Source organism: Epinephelus lanceolatus, chromosome 23, assembly GCF_041903045.1.
Source record: "Epinephelus lanceolatus isolate andai-2023 chromosome 23, ASM4190304v1, whole genome shotgun sequence".
Taxonomy (NCBI): Eukaryota; Metazoa; Chordata; class Actinopteri; order Perciformes; family Serranidae; genus Epinephelus; species Epinephelus lanceolatus.
In genome coordinates, this window is record NC_135756.1 from 1,813,105 (window position 1) to 1,831,617 (window position 18,513).

Below are 18,513 nucleotides of genomic sequence, written 5' to 3' on the forward strand. Positions count from 1 at the left end.
TTGAACTGTTCTCACTCTACATAATAACGTTGTCTTGCTTTGACAGAGTGACGAGGAAAGATGCAGCGCAAACAAGTTGATGTTAACTGCAGCAAAAACAGTTTATAAACTGTATTAGTATATAAGTGGGGTTGTAGAGGTGGATCAGTGTTGAGGTAAACTGTGATATGACGGTTATACCATGTACATTTATTCATCTATGATACAGAGAATCTCACCTGCGCATGTGCGTCTGCTTCCCTCCTCGACTGTCAGACTTGCTGTTTACACATACTTCTATTTTTGTAAAAAGGTTTCTAGTTTCACATAAAGTGCTTGATCAACAACAAGTAAAAATAATAACGATAATAATGAGAAGAAGAATTGCGTGATTCTGTTATCACAAAATGAAAACAGAAGAGTGTGACTGCAAAAGCTTAAAAATAAAAATTACGACATATACTTTCCCTCCCTTTGTCATTTCTTCTTTTCCCTTTATTTTACTTTAATTATTCTAATGATTCATTTATAAAATTATCATCCACAGTCCTTTACAGCACGATGAAAAAGATGATTTAAAAACTTAATTTGAATTTATTAAGACTTTTTTCAGTCCACACTCAGAGACACATGAGACCCTAAAAAAGAGGCTGGATCATGGGGAGTACCACCAGTTGGTCCAGGAGCTTCTCCTCCATCATGGACGTTTACAGGCAGATTTTAGGATGACTCAGGGGCAGTTTGACAACCTGCTGTCTATCATCAGGCCGTATAGCTCTGGGTATCCAGCAACCACTACCACCAGTTTCTCCTCCATTGTTTACCAACTGATAGCGCTTTTCAGCTCTGAGTTGAGGTTTTTTCAACTTGTTCAGAGCGCTCCAGCAAAAACGCTAGGTGCCCAGAGCGCAGAAACTCGAGGCGCGTAGCAAAAACAGCGAGCAAAAAGTTTAATTCTCATTTAAACTATTAAACTTTTACAAAAAGCCGCCTCCAGCTGCTGAAACACTTTCTGTGTGTTGGACGTAACGTCATTTGTGGGCGCTTATTTCAAGGATATCATATGAAACGTTCTGAGGACACGTTGCACTTATGACTATGTGCTAACATGCATGTATCGACTGGTCATATGATCAAATGGAGACGTGACATTTGACATCATCAACATACATATTACCCAGAAATCCTCACTGCACAGCTGTACAGGTGTAATTAAATCATTTTTATAGTTTATATGTTCCATAGTGTATGTGGAATATGAATTTAATTTGTTGTAGATTTCTACTGACTGTTACAGAGATGTGTTTGTGTTTTGGAGCACAGATATAACAAATGGCTCCATTTTTAATTTCCTCACATTATTTTGTTCCTCTGTGAACACAGGTTGATTTAAAATAAAATGCATTATTATTATGATTTATTATTATTTCTGAGGTGGCAACCTGAATCACTCTGTGCCAACCCCCCCCCCCCCCCCCCCACAGCCACTCTGTCTGTCTGTACGGCCCTGGATCCAGCAGATTTCCCCCTGCAGATTCCACTCTGTGTTGTTAGATGGGCGGGAGGGAGGAGTGTGTGTGTGTGTGTGTGTGTGTGTGTGTGTGTGTGTGTGTGTTGGGGGGTGGGGGGTCTCTGGTCTCGGGGGGCAGGAGCCTTTATAAGAGGCTGAGTCTGCAGCGGTGTCGTTGGGTTTGAACCTGCAGCTGCCGCGCGTCACGAGTGGAAACATAAGCGTGGATTTTATTTTTGTCGGTGACTCCTGTCCGGTTCCCTCTCCGCGCGCCCCGGTGATCCTCCCACACATGTGGAGGTAACCTCAGAGTTTGACAGCCACTGTGTCTCCGGTGGTGACGGCAGCGCACCGGCGGGCAGCCAGCTCCGTGCGCCCGGAGGAGACGCGGCCAGCATGCTGTGCGCCTGGCAGGACTCGTGGAACATGACGGACACAAACTGCAGCGACGGGTTCAACTTGACGCATCAGCCGCAGCCCGGCACCACCGCCGCCACCATCATCGGGAGGAGGAACGACACCGACCCGTTCGGACGGAACGAGGAGGTGGCCAAACTCGAGATCACCGTCCTGAGCCTCGCCTTCGTCGCGGCAGTGGTGGGCAACGTGAGCGTGCTGCTGGCCATGTACAAGACCCGGCGGAAACCATCGCGCATGCACCTGTTCATGAAGCACCTGAGCCTCGCGGACCTGGTGGTGGCCGTGTTCCAGGTGCTGCCGCAGCTCTGCTGGGAGATCACCTTCCGCTTCTACGGCCCGGACTTCCTGTGCCGCATCGTGAAGCACCTGCAGGTGCTCGGCATGTTCGCCTCCACCTACATGATGGTGATGATGACCCTGGACCGCTACATCGCCATCTGCCACCCGCTGCAGACGCTCCAGCAGCCGAACCAGCGCGCGCACATCATGATCGGCTCCACGTGGGCGTGCAGCCTGGTGCTCAGCACCCCGCAGTACTTCATCTTCTCCCTGAGCGAGGTGCACCCCGGCTCGGGCGTCCACGACTGCTGGGCTCACTTCATGGAGCCGTGGGGGCTGCGCGCCTACATCACCTGGATGACGGCGGGGATCTTCCTCGTGCCCGTGGCCGTGCTCGTGTTCTGCTACGGACTCATCTGCCGCACCATCTGGAGGAACCTGAAATATAAGACCCGGACGAGGAGGACGGTGGCGGAGGCCAACAGGAGCGGGATGCTGGGCCGGAGCTCCGTGAGCAGCGTCAGCACCATCTCGCGCGCAAAATTACGCACGGTGAAGATGACTTTCGTGATCGTGCTGGCGTACGTGGTGTGCTGGGCGCCTTTCTTCACCGTACAGATGTGGTCAGTGTGGGACAAGACCTTCTCCTGGCACGGTGAGTCACACTCCACAGACTCCACACACAGTCACTCCGATATTAGAAATAACCTGAGTCCAGAAACACTCTCAGACAGGAGTCCACATTGCTCCGGACTCTGCAGCGCTTCACTGAACCCGAGAGGAAATCTGTGCGGCAGGTGAAGAAACAATAAAATAACCGATTTGAGGCCTGAAGACAGAAAAGTCTGACAATAATTCCTTCTTATCCAATACAGTCACCTGGTTGGAAATTAAGTGAAAGATATTTCGGATTATATTTTTATTTTAGACATCATGATACTTTTATTTGCTCCTAACACATTTAATAAAAACAAAATGACCAATAAAGATCAAAGTTTCTGCCTTTAAATTAACTTTTAATTCTAGACTGATGTCAGTTTTAGATGTTTGATTTATAAATGAACTGAAATCAATACGAGTCATATAAATAAAATCCTCAGACTCTCATCTATAATCTGTTTTTATCAATCTGATTATTTAAAGAAAATTAGAAAATGTCACAACTTACATCACTGTAGTGTGTTTATTAACTATTTAATTAAATTCTAACTGTTGAAACAGTGCAGATGTGTTGACTTTAATTCCAGCGTCCAGCTGTGAATAAATGTTTCCTCACAGCTGATTATAACAATCTGTGAAATCTGCACATTTCACTGTTCATGCTGAGATTTTCAAAGTAAAAGCAGGTGTTATATGTCACTGACTGGAAGCCTAAAAATACTGCAGTACAAACCGAGATATAAACTTTTTCTTATATAAAGTTTCACAATTTACTTTGAGAAGTTGGTCAAAGTTAAAAACATTTTTAGTAAGGCGAAATTTAAATAAATAAATTGGAACATCTGAAATAGTTTGACCACTAAATATCAACACAACTTTTGGATAAATATTAAGTTGATTCAACTTTATTAGTTTTTCAGGTCAAATGAGATCACGTGAGTTTGTCAGATTATAAAAGACTCATAGGATTTACTCAATAATCTCAGAGTTAGCCTACTTAAAAACGTGTGTGCAAAGTGTTTCTTTAATTTTTTTAAGCTGAAGCAGTAGATTGTTTACTTTAGTGATCCCTCACTGCCCCTCTCGTGTTCGCCACCGCACGTTAACATTTAATTTTCAGCTGATGTAAACGTCCTCAGCTCTAAACCAAAGTATCGGACACATTAAATTATGACCTGATGATGGCGCTAGCTGAAAAGTCAGAGGAGTTATTAAGTTTCACTGAAACATCATCCAGCCAAAACCTCCAACGTTTCTCACTAAAATATTTACACTTCTTCTAAACTGTGAATTAAAAACCAGGTGTGTGAGATCACTCTGCAAAAGGGGGAGTAGAAAATATTACATAAACTCTATTAATTAAAAGCCAAACATCTGTAGTTTAATGTTTATCTTATCTTTATTTCTCTGTTATAATTAATTTTACTAAATCATGGTTTCTCCAGTGTTTAAAGAAGTGAAATCTGTTTTTTTTAATTTTTCAATTTTTATTTTAATAAATCGTGTTTTTTATCTGCACTCTGGGGCACATCAGTCAAACTACTGTTGGTTTATTCATTTTGAGAATGTTTTTAATCTGTTTTTCATTTACTTATATCCATTAACGTTTCATAAAACTATAAAATGTGGCAGTGAGGTCGTTCACAGTGAAGAAGAGGAAATATTTCAGTTTCATGAGTCCAAACTTTCCCAAAGATTAAATTAATATTCATTTTTTATTGGAGTGCGACATGTGCAGTCAGTGTGCTGTTCATATGATGGAGTTGAGGACATAAAGTGAGAACCAGCCTGAAGGAGCTGCTGCTGCTCAGCCACCTGCACAATTTCATTACACTGAGTCATGAGCGTCGAGCTGCTGCTCCCAGGCACCAGATTCATTTTCAGATGAACAAGTTTCATCCTTCTTTTTTTGGGGCAGAAAAACTGTCAGAACTGAAGATGCTGTAAAGCACCTTAAAACCAAAGATATTAAAGGTACAGAGCTGTGCTGTGGCTGTCTGCACACTGTGTTCAGTGAGGGGGGAGTCGACCAATCAGCAGCCAGACAGGAACATGAATGAGCTGTGTGTGTACCTAACAACCAATCACAGATCCCTGCTGTTTGTCCAGGAAACTCCTCCTGCGTTTTCATCCTCCTTCATTTAACGAATTATTTTCTCAAAATACACAAAACAGTTTATCCCCGAGCAGAGTCCTGAACGGGTCACTGTTTTCTCTCCTGTGTTTATGAATGAAGGCGCTTTCACACCGCCGTGTGGGAACTCACCACCTACAGTTATTTCAATGAGGGGAAGCAGTTTCCAACACAGTGGTATGAAGCAGTTGACGCCCACATGCACGTGCACAGATCTTGCTGTGCCGTGCAGAGTTCACCATGCTGAACTTCTGGCGGTTGCCACCTGGCTTTGGCTGATCAATAAGCATCAGGACAACCAGAAGAAAAACATGTCCACCAAACTTTGGACGCTAAGCTAGCTCACACTTCTGCAAGTGTTCACTGAAGTATCGGCCTGACATCGCAGCTGTGGACCGTAACAGCAGGAGCCGTTTCTTAAAACACCTTGCTTTTAGGGTGAACACTGTTGCAGGTCAGTGGTTGTCAGGGCAGTTACTATGCAGTGGTGTGAAAGCAGCTTTAACAACAGATGAAAAAAAAAGAAGTTCTGGCATGTGAGATTTTTTTTCAGGATCATTTTCAAAGTGTTTGCTGCTATACTCATTTTGGCCACAAGGGGCTGACGTGCACTACGAGCCCATGTTCCTTTAACCCGGTCTCACTCTGACTCTGAAGTCATCGAAATCACGTCGGCATGATTTGGTTCTGGGCAGTATGGCCTAAAATCAATATCACGGTATAATTTTGGGGGGAATGCGGTGACGGTATGATATCGCAGTATCTTCTTCTCTCTTTTTTTTTTTTTTTACACCTTAAATAAAACAATTTAAAAAGCCATACAAGTCTAGGATGGAAACTATTTATTGTCAGAAGTGAAACGGTTGCTAATCCATCTATTATTGTGTATAAAATGTTATACAGTATGTATAAATGTTAGAGGGAAGGCCGCTCCCGGGCCGGGTCGGCCAGGCCACCTCCATCACGTAGCGAGGGAGGTGTGTGAGGCAGGCCGTTTTTTTTTTTTTGTTTTTTTTTTAAACCCAACCTCGTGTGTGAATTGTTGAAGGAAAAAAACGTCAATTCACGATGTTTTCTTTAGTGTATAATCAGCTGAAAATAAGAATCACTGTGTTTTCGTTACCTCAGAATGAGACATTTATATCTACACAGGGAGCAGGTCCTCGTCGACAGAGATCACCATGTTGCACCACCATGTTCTACAGTAGCCCAGAACGGACAAACCAAACACTGACTCTAGATAGAGACATCTGTATTTACGTTACAGCATCACATCTAGATGCCCTGAAATCCTACATACTAAACCTTTAAACCACTTCAGCCTCTTGAATCACGACGATAAACACTTTGAAAAATAGTTCTAAAAAAAAAAATCATACCAAAACTTTTTTCACCCTTTCTTTAAAGGTGAAAAAAATTAAATAATAATAATAAAAAAGATAAAATTTGAAAAAAAAAAAAATCAGATAAAAAAGTAACTGATAAAACTTATTTTTTCACCTGTAAAAACTTTTCTTGCTCTCATGTTTCAGAGATGACCTGCTTCAGTCATGAACTGAAAATGAGACTCAGAAAATGGATGACCAGAATTTATTTTCTCACTTGCCTCTCAGGGCTTCTGTAGAAAAGTCTTTTATGAGGACTAACTGATGTGTTTATCAAACGTGACACTGCCTCTGATCGTGACTCTGACTGGAGTTACTGCTGTGTAAACTTCTCCGAATCCAATAAAGACCAGAAACTCTGACACTAACCAGTACCAGCTTCCACAAAGGCCTGAATATCAGACAGAGAAGAGTTTTAACCAGCGGTCACTTTAGAAACTAGTTCTCAAATGAATGTGTAATGAGCCATTTACCATAATTTGAAGGTACATTTTTTATACGAGCAGCACAGAGATGTGTTTGAGGATCGTCTGTCAGCAGCTGATTTCTGTAACAGCGTCAAATCTTCATGGTCCAAAGTGAAACTGTGCTGATTACAGGCTCACACAGGGCCTGAGTGGAGGATAAACATTTAGGGGGCAGGTCAGTGACTCAGAGCTGCAGTACGACTCCCTCCAGAGAGAGTGAACACCTCAGATAAGTTGTTGACATGTTGGAGCGTGCCTCATGAATGATGTGTGTTTCCCTGCAGACTCTGAGAACACCACGGTGACGCTCACCGCCCTGCTGGCCAGCCTCAACAGCTGCTGTAACCCCTGGATCTACATGATCTTCAGCGGTCACCTCCTCTCCGACTTCGCCAGCAGCCTGCCGTGCTGGCGCTCGCTGAGGGGAAAGTTAGGCCACCGGGATTCTGACAGCAGCATCCGCCGCACCACGTTGCTGTCCCGCCTGCAGGGCCCGCGCCTCTCTGAGCCGTTCAGAGACCTCAACCCTCCTCCCAAAAACTGTCCACAGGTCCCATCTGTGTCTTGACCGCTGGGAACACTGCTGTGTGTCTGATTGGCTAAAACGACACAGAAAACATGAGCTGGTCTCAATCTGCTGGTTCGTAGCAGCGACGGAAGGTATGACCTCATCTGAGGGTGCGGTCACGCCTGCAGCTTGTTTTCTTTGGTCCGATCCAGAGTGGAAACGTTTACTCTGTGGCAAATATTTGCTGTTTGTTTCTTAAGCTGTTGGAAAAGAGCTCTAATCACTCTCAGTCTGCAGGGTCAGAGAATTCAGGGGTTAAACAGAAACAAATCCACTCACTTTAAACTCAAGTGTTTTCCAGCCTGGATCCTCTCCTCACATGTTTCTGTGTTTAAGAGACTGACGGGAACAAAAACGCTTGAAACTGGTCCAGTGCAGTGATGTCAGTGTTGGTTCATTATGCTTTCAATAGTCCGACACCCATCAGCTGCTAACTAACCAGCTAAAATGATGTGAAATACCAGACAAATGTCCATTTAATGGGCGCTCCACTGACTCACTGACCAGCGTCGCATTTCAAAGTCCTATCTTTTTAGACGTGGCGACAATTTGATGTTTTGTGATGTAAATGTTTTGCCCAGCTAGCTGTGTTAACATGAAAACATAGTGCCCAGTGCCCACCCTCCAGTCTCCACTGGTTAGCTAACGTTAGCCTTGAACACTATGCACTCACGCAGCCGGGTTGGGTGGGAGCTAACTAGCGGCGCCACAGCAATACCAACCATAATGGTATTGCTGCAGAAACATGAGCTCCTTTTACACTGCCAGATTTTCGGCGAATGCTGCGAGCGTTTAGACACACAGAGCCGGATTGGCGAGTTGATCCGAGGTGCCCAATTTTCCTCCTCGTAGGGTAGACATATTGGTGGAACCCTTTTAGTTTAAACAGACTGAGGCGGCCTTCTGCAACAGGAGGGGCTGTTGATGACTTGTGGGAGGAGCTGTTGATGACGCTGCACGTGCGACCCACTGGCGGTGGATAAACAGGAAACAGCTGACAGCAGGAATTAGCGAGCAGCTAATAGCAAGAGGGAAACACAAACCTGACAGACACTGTAAAGATGAGCAACTGGGGAGACAAGGAATTGCGCGCCCTCCTTGTCCTCGCAAACGAAGAGGCCATTAACCATCAGATGACGGGGACGGTGAAGAACGGGCCGACTTAGGAGAGAATCACCGAAGGACTGACCAGCCGCGGCTTCCCTCCCACGTCACTGTTTACGTCACACGCTGAGCTACATGTTTTGTTACTTGCTCACGCCCCCCATTGCCGCGAAAAAGGCACATTCTGTATAAACAAAAGTAGGTAGGCGGCATTTTGCTGCACTCCCCGATTTTGTTTTTATACTGCCAATGCTGAAAAAAGACTGATTGGGCTTTCCTGCAAATTTGCACAATTCTAAACAGGGCTGTGGTGGTCACCCTCCAGTGTCCCCCCGGGTTGCCGATGAGTAAGCAGCTTCATTTTGATTCGCAAACCCTCTTTAGTATTGTCAACTCTGTTAGCACCACGAGCTGTGCTAACACTGCTAATGGTGCTAACAGAGTTTTTTCACAGCCTATTTTAACTGAAAACTGTGTGTGTCATGTGGGAGAAACAGGCGAGGATTTCACGGGTAGTGTGGACCAGACGTTAGAATAACAATCTGATCCTGTCAGTGACAAAAACAAACCCTGTTAGTGGACGGACACTGACGGTGTGAACAGAGTGGTTACATTACAGCCTGTTTCACTGCTGCAGCCTCATCAGTCACTGAGACACAGGAACATGGGGAACAGAGTGCAGGCTGAAACGTACTGACGGCAATCTTTATCTGTTATTAGCATGGTGGTCTTGTCTGCACTCTTTGCTGTAGTTGAGCTTCTTTAGAACTGAGATTCATTTCGTGACGCATGAGGAAACTGCTGCTTTCATATGTCAACATTCTCTTTATACCCATGAACCCTGGTGCTGTCGGGCTGTTTCCTGTGGATTTTCAGATTACAGTCAGTGAGTAAACTTTGTAAAAAGGAGCCAACCTCTCCCACATTTTGACCACAGAGCTAGTTACGAAAATGATGTGGATGTGACGACTGACGGGACCAAGTCAGAGCCGCTCTGTTCCCGTCTGGGTCGGCCAGTGTTGACGCCCTGCAGATAAAATCAGACACTGTTTGATATTTAAAGAGTCTAATCTGAAGTCTTTAGGTTCAGTCGCTGCAGGTCGTTTTCATAAAGATTATTTTAAACATGTTTGGTATTTGATATCACCATCATACATCAAGCTATCCAAATATATATCTCTAAGTTTAAGGAATTACACACATGCACAGAAATGATTTACAGCAGAGTTGCTACACTTTTTAAAAGGTACTGGGGCTGCAGCTCATGGCTTTTCTCCCGATCAATTAAGTTATTTTTGTAATTATTGATTAATGTTCGGTCTATAAAACGTCAGAAATGTAAGCAGAGAGATTTTCCAAAAACAAAGTTTACATACTCAAATCCTTTGTTTTGTCCAACCTTCAATCAGAAACCCGAAAGATGCTCAGTTTACTGTCAGAGAAGACAAAGACAACCAAATATTTATAGTAGACAAGCTGGAAAAAGGGAATTCTGGGTAAGCCTCTTTAAAAAACAACTTAAACAACAAACTAGAGTCACTGCCCCGCAGTTGTATCTCTGTGGAGCCACGACAGCTGACTTCACACACAGAAGATCTGACCAAATGTCTCCTCTTCTGTTCCTGAGATATGGGGCTCTAGTTTTGCAGACTGGGCGCAGCAGGGGCGCAGCGCACCTGCGCTTCGCCAACTGGGTGTGGCCAGGTGGATTTTTTAAGTTTGGCACACCGTGCGCGTTGGCGCAGCTACTCCTCTTTCCCACCTCCGTCCCTCCTACCTGCGCAAGTCGGAAAGAGGGAGGAGAGAAGGCGTGGAGTGGGTTTTACACACATCACACCAATCAAATGAGCCCCTCTCCTCGCCCTTAAATGTGCCGCGCGAAGGTGTAATGAGAGTTTACTCAATTCTCCATGGCAGAAGAGAGCAGCAGCGTCAGACGGCCAAACTTCTCCCAGTAGGAAACTGATGTTTTGGTCCGGGAGGTCCAAGCTCGCAGTGTCCGAATATACGGAACTGCGAGCAGACCTCCACGGGCTGATGATGCAAAGGTAGCCTGGGAGGAGGTCACCACAACTGTAAATCAATGTTGTGTTTCTCTTGTGTGCGCGTGCTCTCTCTTTCTCTCTCGCAGTCTCACTCTGTTTCTTTTCTTTTGACTTTTCTAAGATGACAGATGCTGAATATATACTCCCTATCTGATGCTGTGGCTGTTTGTGGTTGGCTGAGAGGGATGTGAACTCATTAGTTTGCAGCTGTGTTAATCAAATCAGGTTGGGTTTCCATTACGCGTGCCAAACGTGCCAAACAGTGCCAATCCCCTTTGATCTGACATCAGATGTGACGGGACAGTCGATATAGAGATACATTTATGTGCTGATTGCAGATAGTTGCATTGAATAGTGGTTTTGTGGCTATTTATTGCATCGTTAATGTGCCTGATATTATGGAAACCTGCCTGTGAGGTTTTGGTGGCGTGTGCGCACTGTCCGCCGGTCAGCCAAACTTCGGCTTACACTGGCTGCGTTCTGCCTGCGCTGACAGTAGACCTGGTTTCAGATGGCGAGCTTTTAGCGCACCTTCGGCGAAGCCTTTTGGCACGAAACTCACTGCGCCAAGCTGGCCCCCTGCTGCGCCACCACACCCATCTCAGCGCACCTCGGTCTGCCAAACTACCAAACTGAGCGTGCCTTGGGTTGCGCTGCTTGAAACTAGCTCTGCGCGGGGTTTGCCACCCTGCGCCACCTGCGCTGCGCCGGGAAACTAGAGCCCATGACGTTAAAACATGATGATGTCACAGTCAGGCTGACGTTTGACCTTTTGACCTTCATTATTTTATCCTGTTAGACATTTGTGTCAAGTTTGGTCAGAAAGTGGATGAATTCTTCAGTTATGGCCAAAAACATATTTATGAGGTCACACTGACCTTTCACCCCCAAATTCTAGTCCATTCATTCTTGAATAAAAGTGGACGTTTGTGCCAAATTTGATTAAACTCCTGCAAGACCTCCTTCAGATATTGCATTCATAAGAATGAGATGGATGCAAGTTCAAAGTGCCCTTGACCTTTGACCACTAAAACATAATCAGTTTATCGTGGGTCAAACTGAACGTTTGTGCCAAATTTAAAGAAATTCACTCGATGTGTTTTTCAGATTTCACATTCACAAGAATGAGACAGAGGAGGTCGCGGTGATCTTTGACCACCGAATTCTAATCAGCTCATCGTTGAGTCCAAGTGGACGTTTGTGCCAAAGTTGAAGAAATTCCTTGAAGGTGCTTTTGAGATTTTATGTGCACAAGAAAGGGGCAGAAAACCGGAAAACACGATGCCTCCGTCCATGGCTATCGTCAGCGCCGAGGCATAAAAACACTTTCTAACGACTGAACTCTGAAATGCTCGAAGATTATTTTCTATCAGCTCTAAAACGTGCAGAGTCTCCTCTGTTTCCACGTCACAGTGTTACAGTTCAGTTTGTGATTAAATGTCCTGGACTGTTTTTATTTTTACAGTCGTACAAAGTTATACTGAAGTTAATATGAGCTGATTCACATCGTGTAAATTATTATCAGCTGATCACTGTGGCTTTAAATGGAGGTGAATAATAAAGAAAACTAATTTAATGTTTAATAAAGTTTGTTAAAGGTTGTTCAAACTGCACTTTGTTTAACAGAAACAGCATAAACCCTGTGAACACACACACACACACACACACACACACACACACTCCTCAGAGACTCATTCCCAGCTGTGTTGTTGTTGCTGTAAAGATGTTTTATCACTGTAATGTTTTCTGTCATCTATATATTGTTGTAAAATATATATACTGCACATGTTGTAAATAAAAATAAATGTTCTGTATCCTCACATGACTGTGACTGTGCTCTGTTTGCACACACAGAAACACGAATTTGGAAGTGTCCACGCTCAGCAGTCAGACAGGAGTCAGGTTAATCTCCAGGGCTGGTACCTGCGGTTATTCCACAGGCTAGTTAATAACATGTCGGGCAGGAAATCCAAAGTGTGGGATCATTTTGAGAAGGTGAAGGACGAACCCAAGGTGATATGTAAACTCATCTTCATTGGTCGACTACAAACATGACGTATCATCTGAAACATGGAAGTAGCTACATGCCCATTAGCCCACAGCGTCATTAACAGGCGGCTCGCTCAGTGTGTTAACTCACCGTTGTTAGTCAGTGACGTTGCTAGGTACGTATTCTGCGTCCCTGGTGCGTCATGATTTCACTATTCAAGGAAACACAAATTTGCAGACAATAAGGTTGTAGTTTAAGATTCATAAAATACACCAGAATTCACGTATATGTAGGACCATATGTTTTTTCCAGACCACAGAGCCCCTCCCTCAACAAGTCACAGTCACCACAGTTAACACACTTAAATTGAGCACCCTGCACAGCAGCATCACGTCTCTCTGTGACCTGTCTTCATGGACAACCAGGTGACAATAGTGTTTATCCTCAGCCTTGGTATTGTTTGTTACTGATGTGAGATTAAACCTCTTTTAAAACATCTCATACAGCCAGTCTAATTAAGGCAGAACCCACCATTAGCTAAACAACAAGCTAGTCTGGCGTCAAACCACACCGTCTCCCTCCAACTCTCTGATTCCAGTTGTTTGCTTTCTTACTTCTACGTGTCTTTAAAAACCAAAACTCAAATCAAAATAATGTTTACATCTTCCACACCACGGCTCTGATAATTCATTTAAATAAATCTGACATGCAGTTTGGTGCTGCACACGTCTTGTGCCACAAGCGTAGAGAAGGAGGAGAGGAGTGTAAAGCTGCAGACGTCTGCTCTCTGGGATTCTTTAGGAGTATTTAAAGCATATTTAGAGGACAGTTGGGAAAATAACAACAAGATGGAATATACAAGTCTTGTGTTTAAGGCCTGAAGAAAAGAACCATGTTGAATTTGAGTTTGATGTCAGTGAACCAGACATCCCCCAAAAAGACTTTTCTCTTCAGCCCTATGTGAACTTCATACTGAAGAACTCTGAGGTGTTGGTGTGTGTCAGAGCTTCTTCTCTGCACATACAGAACTATTTAACCTCGCTGCAGAACACGCTCCCTCATTTATACCCAGTAAAACACGTGTCGACTCAGCAGAGAACATGAAATAAGACACGTTGATCTAATAAATATTTGACAGCAGTACAGAAAGCCTGAGAGTGTTACTGCATTATATTATATTTTTATTCTCATTTGTCACCTGCCATCTGAATTCTGTTTTCCTTTACATAAATTAAGACATTTCCACCAGAAATTGATGCAGATAATTTCACCAGAATGCAGGAAATGAATTGTTTGAGGCTCAGAATTTCCTGAAGGAGGATCCAGAGACTCCTCAACATAACATGTGTTCCTGACAATGTTCAAACCAAATGACATATGAGCATTAAAATGTAAGTAAGCAAAAGATGTTACTGTATATAACTTTATATTTCCAATTAATTGTTATGAGAGAGGTGCACGGAACTGTCATGTAAGATGATGAGTTCCTGTTTTGTTCAAAGCAGAGCTGCAGCTTTCTTGCTAAATGTGAATCACAATGTTTTTCCCCCCAAGAATTGAGATCACGATTCTCTCACACGACTCTTATATTATCAACACAAACAAGCCAGCCCACGCACTCCCCAAAGTTGGCACAGAGTAGACACAAGAGCTGCACTCAGTGCCCGACATCTGAACTGTACGACTCTCAGCAGAAAACCGCTCGCTGCTCCAATCTGCTGGATCCACCATGGAGACGGCAGCGTGCTTTTTAAGGGAATGGGAGGAAACACTCTGACTGGCTGAGTTCATGATACACCCAAAACACACCTTTGCTTAATCAAGGGACTAAATACAACCCTACTGCCCCTTCAGCTTTACTCAGTGCCCAGATTATGCACCATTAAACTAACTGTAGCTGCACTTTAGACCGTGAGATATTCATCAGTTAAACAGTTACAGGGTCCTTGGCTGCGTCTGTCTGCTGGTTGCTGCTCAGCAGGGTGTGTACGGGGGCTGTGAGAGTGAACCAGGGGTCTCCTTTATAAAACAGTGCGTAGGATCCATACTAAAAATGTATGTACGGACAGAAGCCAAAAAATGGCTTTTATTTGACAGTGTCTACAATCAGTCTTCCACCCCACCATCTGTGCTGCCAATTTCCTGTTTCCAAAATGTCTGTGAGCACGGGGTCAAAGTTTCTCCCATCAAGTCTGTTTTTATAGATCACAACTTCACCGTGGGAAGTGGCGTACGCCTCTTTCAGGCCTCGTGTTTATAAGTGAGACCCCAGAACAGTGAAGTTGTGGGTGAGCAGATAAACAAAGAGCTGAAACTCTCCATAAAGCTCCATGAAGCTGAGCTGCAGTTTCAGCTGATCATCCATTACTACAAACACAGCTTTGACACTGTCCTATCATTTTACTAGAGAACCACACGACAGGATCCTTCCTTTGTTACTTACAGTGAAAACTGGAGCTGCTGAGAACAAAGATGTCTTCCATCTGGATGCAGATGTACTTTATTCTGTATATCTGTGATGCCTCCGTCTCATCGAGCAGCTTCAACTGTCGAGCCTCGATCTGACTATAATGAAAATAAAAAGCTGTCAGTGCTGTGATCACACATTTCATCCTGACTGAGCTCTGAAGAGGGAAACTAAGAGCCTGGAAGAACCTGACAGGTGCTGATGAGAGGAGCAAAGATCTCCTCTTTGAGCTAACGTGAACCAAAGACACACATCCAACTGTGCAACCTGTCTGTGAGAATCAATACACAGCAGCAGCAATTACACCTAAAGCTGACGGATCCACCTCTATCTGACAGGATGATTGGACCCTGATGCCTTTGGTCGATCTGATTCAGTAGTAGAACACCTCCATGTGTTCGTGTGCCATAGAGAAGTAACAGAATAATGAATACATGTGATGATGAACAGAAAACAACCTCTTTCCCGCAGCACATCCTTGTCAACTCCACATACAGCCTGTATCCCAGTATCAGAAACAGGAAACATTTGGGCCCCCTCAGTATAAACACTACCAGCATCCTTATGTTTCAAACTGCCTCTCAGTCTCACAGCAGATCGTGTAGGACGAGGACCTCGGGTGAAATCCAGACAGACTTAGATAACTCAGGAGTTGACGTGAAACAGCTGAGAGGACAGAAAACACAATCTTTACTATAATTCAACCCAGAGCCTCGCTGTTCCCGACTCCAACCCTCAACCAACTCAGAGGGCGTTGCCCATCAGACGGGGCTCAGCACTAACCTTTTAAAGTGGCTATCAGGCTGGAAACAAGGCCAAAACTCAAAATAGTACTCACCTTATATTCTAAGTCATTGAGACACTACAGAGTTATAAGAGTGATGTATCCTCGGGTCATCAGACACCCTCACCCATCAGTCCCCTGCTTGCACCTCAGCAGCAGTTGAGCACGGGGCTTCCCTCCTTGGCCAAAGCCGTCTAGTGGCTCTCTCTGTGGCATTGATGACATTGTTAATGGTCCTCTTCTTTGCCAGCCCCACTATCCCCAGCTTCATGAGGAGTCTGCAGAGTGACCTGCCTGCAAAGCCCCGACACCCCCACCTCAACAGGCTCACAGCGGGCATTCCAGCCCTGCCTCCTGCACTGTTCCGCCAGCCCCTGGTACTTGGCATGTTTCCGCTCTTGGGCTTCATCCATGTGTTCTTCCCAGAGTACAGTGACCTCTACCATGATCACTTGTTTGGTGGAATCTGAAAAGATGACCATGTGTGGACAGAGGGTTGTTGATGCGATGTAGCTGCTTGCCAAGATCAACTCTCTGTTGCCAGTCGGCTGCTGAGGCAAGGAGTCCAGTTACTGATCTTGGTTGTCTGATGTTATTCTCTCCAGCCTTGACAAATGTGAAGATTGTCTTTGGGCGATGGTGTTTGCTGGTGGTTAAGGCTGAGGCCACTATCTCTGCTACTGCCTTAAGCACTTGATCGTGCCCCCAACGGTAGCGGCCTTCTGCAAGGGCCTTTGGGCAGCTGCTTAAAATGTGCTCCAGGGAAACTCTCCCTGAGCACAGTGCACAAAATGGTGACTTGCTCTTGCCCTAGACGTGGAGGTCAGCTGGGCTTGGTAGGCCATCGTACACAGGCTGGATCAGAAAACGGACTCGGAAGTTGAGGTTATCCCATCTGACCCTCCGCTGCTCTGCAGATTCCCACTTCATCCATGCTCCCTGCTGTTTCAGACCCACCATCCTGCTCACTCTCTCTTCCTCCACGCCTGCTTGAACCTCCTCTTGGACAAGAAGGCGCCTTTCTTTGCCCTTGGCTTTGGTAATCAGGGTCCTGGGGAAGTAACCAAGGCCAGCTCGGCTCCTGGCCATATTCCCCACAAGCTCCTTCTGCCTTAGCCGAGACTCCACCACCTCAAGTGCCTCAGCTGCTCTCCACTTCCTTCCTCTTCTGACCTTGATTCCTGCATCTGCCACTTTGGGGTCTCTTGAGTCTCTGTGCAGGAGTGCTTCCCTTGTCCGTGACACCATGAACTCCTCTTTTAGTCCACTGACGGGGAGCTGCAGGGTGTTGCTGTTGCCATACAGTGCTGCGCTACTGAGGCTGCGAGAAAGACCCAGCCGACCAGCACCTGGTCAGCCTGGCTCTGTCTAAAGGTAACAAAATCCACCTATCAGCATCTCTAAACCTCACAGATTAACACGTGGACTGAAGTGTAACCTGGCTGGGACCAGGAACTTCCTGGAGTGGATAAAGTAAACAAGCCTATTTCCAAAAACATTAAACTTTCCATTAAATTCGAGAATTTTTGGCAACATATAGGACTGAGCACCATGGATACTGTGAATTTATGTCCAGAAATCCATTTAGACATCAAAGAAAAAAAGAGGCTGTAAAACCTGCCCGAGAAGTATCATGGTTTTAAGTTTCTTCAGTATCACAGTGATCCAGTGAGAATCATCTGCACATCTGGGGGTTCACTGCAAACAGGAGCTGTTAACAGATCATTCAGCATTTTTCAATGGAGCCATTTTGCCAAAATGTAAAGTCACATAGGCTGAAAGTACACAGCCCATCTGATGAGCTTTCACAGGGTCTCTCTCTACTGGTTTTATTTTTTCCTGTCGTTTTATTGATTCACAGAGAGACCTGTGTGTTCATGTTTAAATCCTAACAACATACTGAGAGTAAATAAAGTGTTTACGCACATGCTCACTACAGATTCCTTGTTATCCTGCACACAGAGGGACTGTTTCCAGCCTCCTATCCGCTCTGCAGGAATTTTAATTTAGGATCAATCACAGCGTCCACGGGGACACTTTTTATCAAAGGGCCGAATGCAGGAAATTGTGAACAGGAAGTGCATTGTTAAAAGACAGGAAGTGCAGCTGAATGTGGCCTTAAGATGGAGCAGCTTTCATCACTAAACGACCTCGGGTGGAGCTCCATCCTGTGCGGAGGATTTAAGTGCTCTCTATCTTTCTATACATCACCCTACACTCATTTTCCTTCATTTACATTCAGTCTGTCTGTACGGATCTGAAACCCAAACAGTTTGTCCTTGGCCTCTGATTGGCTCATTTTTTTAGGTGTGTTTTTGGCATCTGTTCACATGAGTAAGTAAAGACGCTTCAGAGACACAAACACCTCTGGCATCATCCATCAATCGATCACACTGACAGGAAGCTCAGACTGCAGTCAGTGTTTAAAGTGCTGGAATAAAGTAATATATTACCTCAACACAAAGTATTTACCCCAGGACCCCGGAGGTCTGAGCTAGCCACATTTCGACAAATAAAGGCCTGTCCCAAATAGCTTCGTCTGAAGCTGTCGTAAAGCCAGGTCATGTCATGTGTAAGTTCCTCAATGACCTGGTGAGTTATTCATACTCCTTTAGTCTGTAAGGGTCCTCAGATCAAAAGGATCAGAAGTGTTTTTCAACAGAATTAATTCAAGTTGTGAGGATTGTTTTAACAGGATGAAGTGGTGTTGTTTCAGTGTGC

The 18,513-nt window shown here is 44.8% G+C and overlaps 1 protein-coding gene across 1 annotated transcript; it reads left to right on the forward strand.

Annotated features, from left to right (window-relative positions):
• Positions 1 to 1,654: 1,654 nt before the first annotated feature.
• On the forward strand, positions 1,655 to 12,371 carry LOC117249002 (arg8-vasotocin receptor-like). Its single transcript, XM_033614296.2, has 2 exons — positions 1,655 to 2,843; positions 7,119 to 12,371. The coding sequence occupies exons 1-2, from the start codon at positions 1,886 to 1,888 to the stop codon at positions 7,400 to 7,402; spliced, it is 1,242 nt and encodes a 413-aa protein (XP_033470187.2). The 5' UTR covers positions 1,655 to 1,885; the 3' UTR covers positions 7,403 to 12,371.
• Positions 12,372 to 18,513: the final 6,142 nt, after the last annotated feature.